Source organism: Piliocolobus tephrosceles, chromosome 5 (genome assembly GCF_002776525.5).
Source record: "Piliocolobus tephrosceles isolate RC106 chromosome 5, ASM277652v3, whole genome shotgun sequence".
Taxonomy (NCBI): Eukaryota; Metazoa; Chordata; class Mammalia; order Primates; family Cercopithecidae; genus Piliocolobus; species Piliocolobus tephrosceles.
This window is the reverse complement of record NC_045438.1, coordinates 156,844,079-156,847,436: the sequence shown is the minus strand read 5'-3', so window position 1 is coordinate 156,847,436 and position 3,358 is coordinate 156,844,079. Positions and strand designations below refer to the sequence as shown.

General features: G+C 40.3%; 1 protein-coding gene across 1 annotated transcript in view; it reads left to right on the top strand.

Moving 5' to 3' along the window:
* TMEM170B (transmembrane protein 170B) overlaps positions 1–3,358 on the top strand; it is a 47,031-nt gene that overhangs the window by 24,251 nt on the left and 19,422 nt on the right. Inside the window, exon 2 of the mRNA XM_023185363.3 lies at positions 2,158–2,328. Within this exon, the coding sequence (XP_023041131.1) occupies positions 2,158–2,328 (171 nt within the window). The remainder of the gene's footprint in view (positions 1–2,157; positions 2,329–3,358) is intronic.

The following is a 3,358-nucleotide window of genomic DNA, read 5'->3' as shown; positions in this document are numbered from 1 at the left end:
TTTTTTTTTTTTTTTGAGACGGAGTCTCGCTCTGTCGCCCGGGCTGGAGTGCAGTGGCCAGATCTCAGCTCACTGCAAGCTCCGCGTCCTGGGTTTACGCCATTCTCCTGCCTTAGCCTCCTGAGTAGCTGGGATTACAGGCGCCCGCCACCTCGCCCGGCTAGTTTTTTGTATTTTTTAGGAGAGACGGGGTTTCACCGAGTTAGACAGGATGGTCTCGATCTCCTGACCTCGTGATCCGCCCGTCTCGGCCTCCCAAAGTGCTGGGATTACAGGCTTGAGCCACCGCGCCCGGCCCTACAAAAAATATTTTTATGGCCCACATGTGTAGTTGTAGCTACTGGGAAGACTGAGGCAGGAGGATCACTTGATCCCAGGAGATGGAGGCTGCAGTGAGCTATGGTCACGCCACCACACTCCAGCCTGGGTGATGGAGCAAGACTCTGCCAAAAAAAAAAAAAAATGATATTCATTTGTGATGGTTTATTTCACTTAGCATAATGTCCTCAAGGTTCATTCATGTTGTAGCATGTGACAGGATTTCCTTCCTTCCTTTTTAAAACTCAGCAATTTTTCCATTATATGTGTACTGTGTTTTGTTTATCCATTCAGGGACTCTTGAGTTGCTATCACCTCTTGGCTATTGTGAATAATACTGATAAACATGGGTGTGCCAATGTCTCTTTGAGATTCTGCTTTTGGTTCTTTTGGGTATATACCCAGAAAGGGGAATTGTTGGATCATATGGTAGTTTTGTTTTTAACTTCTTGAGGAGCCTCCATACTATTTTCCACAGCTGCTATATCATTTTACATTCCTACCAACAGTATATATCCATATTTAATGATATTTGGATACATAGGTTTTGATTCATCCATTTTAATTCTATTAATGACTATTTTATTGACTTTTCTTTTACAATTGATAGTGACTACCTAGCCCAAATCACAGATGAGAGACTTTGTATTATGGAATGTTTGCATATCAAGGATGACCCTCAAGGTAACATCTAAATATTTTAGAGTCAGCTCTTTCAGGTATAAGTGAGAGAATCCTTACCTGAATAGTTTAAGTAAAAAGAGGGATTTTATTACAAGGGAACCGGGATGTGACATTGAATCTAAGGATGGTAATGTGTCAGGGCCTTAGAAATAACTCATTAAGGGACTTGATTCTCTCTTGTCTTTGATGGATCTTTTTCCTTCTTGTACTGTGGCTTTCATCATGCGATGATGAAGTAACTTCACAAATCTCGAGCCTTTCAGCTTCAGCTACCTGAAGAGCAAGGATGCTCAGTTGGCCCCGATCCAGAAGTCCCAGGGGAAGGGGACGATTGGCCCAGCTTGGATCCCTTGCCTCTCTTTCATACCTCACTAGAGTATGGTCAGGGAGAAGGAGTCAGTGCAGGGACATCTGTGGAAACTATATGGAGTGACTGGGAGGCAGTCAGGTGACCAGAAGGAAAGGGAATGAGTGTGGGAGAACGAATGAAAAGTGCGCTTGTCCACGGTCTCTAAGCCGAGATGTCAGTGAACAGTCGATTGAGGTCACACTGGGGAGATAATACTGGAGCTTGAAAAGTTCTGGGTAAGGAACAGTAAGATGACTAGAGGCAAATGATTTTTTTTTTTAATCTGACTCATTTTTTAGTATACCAAGTTCAGGGCCACAAGGAGAAAATGCCTGAAATTCTTAAAAATAAAAGGTAAAAATAATTGACTGATATCTGGAATGATTTGAATTAGAATTAGAAGGTAGTTAAAAACATTCTTAACACTTATTTAGGGTAGAAAACAAAAGATTCTATTTCAAACAGGAATTAATTTTTATAATGTATTCTAAGAAGTTTACACATATATCAGAGATTTAATATAAAGTTGATGGATGATAGCTATATAATAGGGACATTTAGAAAAAATTAGAATATAGTGTTAACCTTTCGAAGCCATGGGAGAAATTATTTCCTCATCAGGCATCAGCGATGATGGTAAACCTTATAATGTATTCAGTGCTGCTTGTGTCAGGCATGGTGTGAGGCATTTTTCTATGTATTATGTCGTGTAACCTCCCAAGTCATAGGTGCTCACTATTTGTTAAACTGAATTTTCTAAGTTGTATTTCAACAGATGATTATTAACACTTTGCTTTTCCTTTCAGAGATGTGGTACTGGATCTTCCTCTGGGCTCTCTTCTCTTCTCTGTTTGTCCATGGTGCTGCAGGAGTGTTGATGTTTGTGATGCTGCAGAGGCATAGGCAGGGAAGAGTCATCTCTGTCATTGCAGTCAGCATTGGATTTCTGGCTTCTGTAACTGGAGCGATGATTACCAGTAAGTTGATTTTGTTTTGTCTGAGGATGTAAGTTTATATGCACTTACCATTTTGGTAGCTGTATTCTTATTATACATGTAACATTAGTGAGATATTTTATGTAGATTATTTGTCAACACTTAACACACTCCACCTAGAAGATACAGATGAACTGATTTATTCATTGAACAGATAGTTGTAATTCTGCAATGTGAAGAGTCCTTTTACAAGGTTTTGTGGGAAACAGAAAAATTCATAACAGTTGGCAAGAGGCAAGGCAGTTCAATGGGAAAATTCACAGTGATTATAGTTTCTGCTTTAAAGTTGCTCACTTTCTAGGAAAAAGGGAAGGCATAAAAATATGTCTGTGATAATTATCATAAACAAAAGTATAGCTCTGAGGTCCTTACTGTCATCTGCCTGTGACTACACAATAAAATTGCACTTTCTTTTTTTTTTTTTTTTATTATACTTTAAGTTCTAGGGTACATGTGCATAACGTGCAGGTTTGTTACATATGTATACATGTGCCATGTTGGTGTGCTGCACCCATCAACTCGTCAGCACCCATCAATTCATCATTTATATCAGGTATAACTCCCCAATGCAATCCCTCCCCCCTCCCCCCTCCCCATGATAGGCCCCAGTGTGTGATGTTCCCCTTCCCGAGTCCAAGTGAGCTCATTGTTCAGTTCCCACCTATGAGTGAGAACATGCGGTGTTTGGTTTTCTCTTCTTGTGATAATTTGCTAAGAATGATGGTTTCCAGCTGCATCCATGTCTCTACAAAGGACGCAAACTCATCCTTTTTTATGGCTGCATAGTATTCCATGGTGTATATGTGCCACATTTTCTTAATCCAGTCTGTCACTGATGGACATTTGGGTTGATTCCAAGTCTTTGCTATTGTGAATAGTGCCGCAATAAACATACGTGTGCATGTGTCTTTGTAGTAGCATAATTTATAATCCTTTGGGTATATACCCAGTAGTGGGATGGCTGGGTCATATGGTACATCTAGTTCTAGGTCCTTGAGGAATCGCCATACTG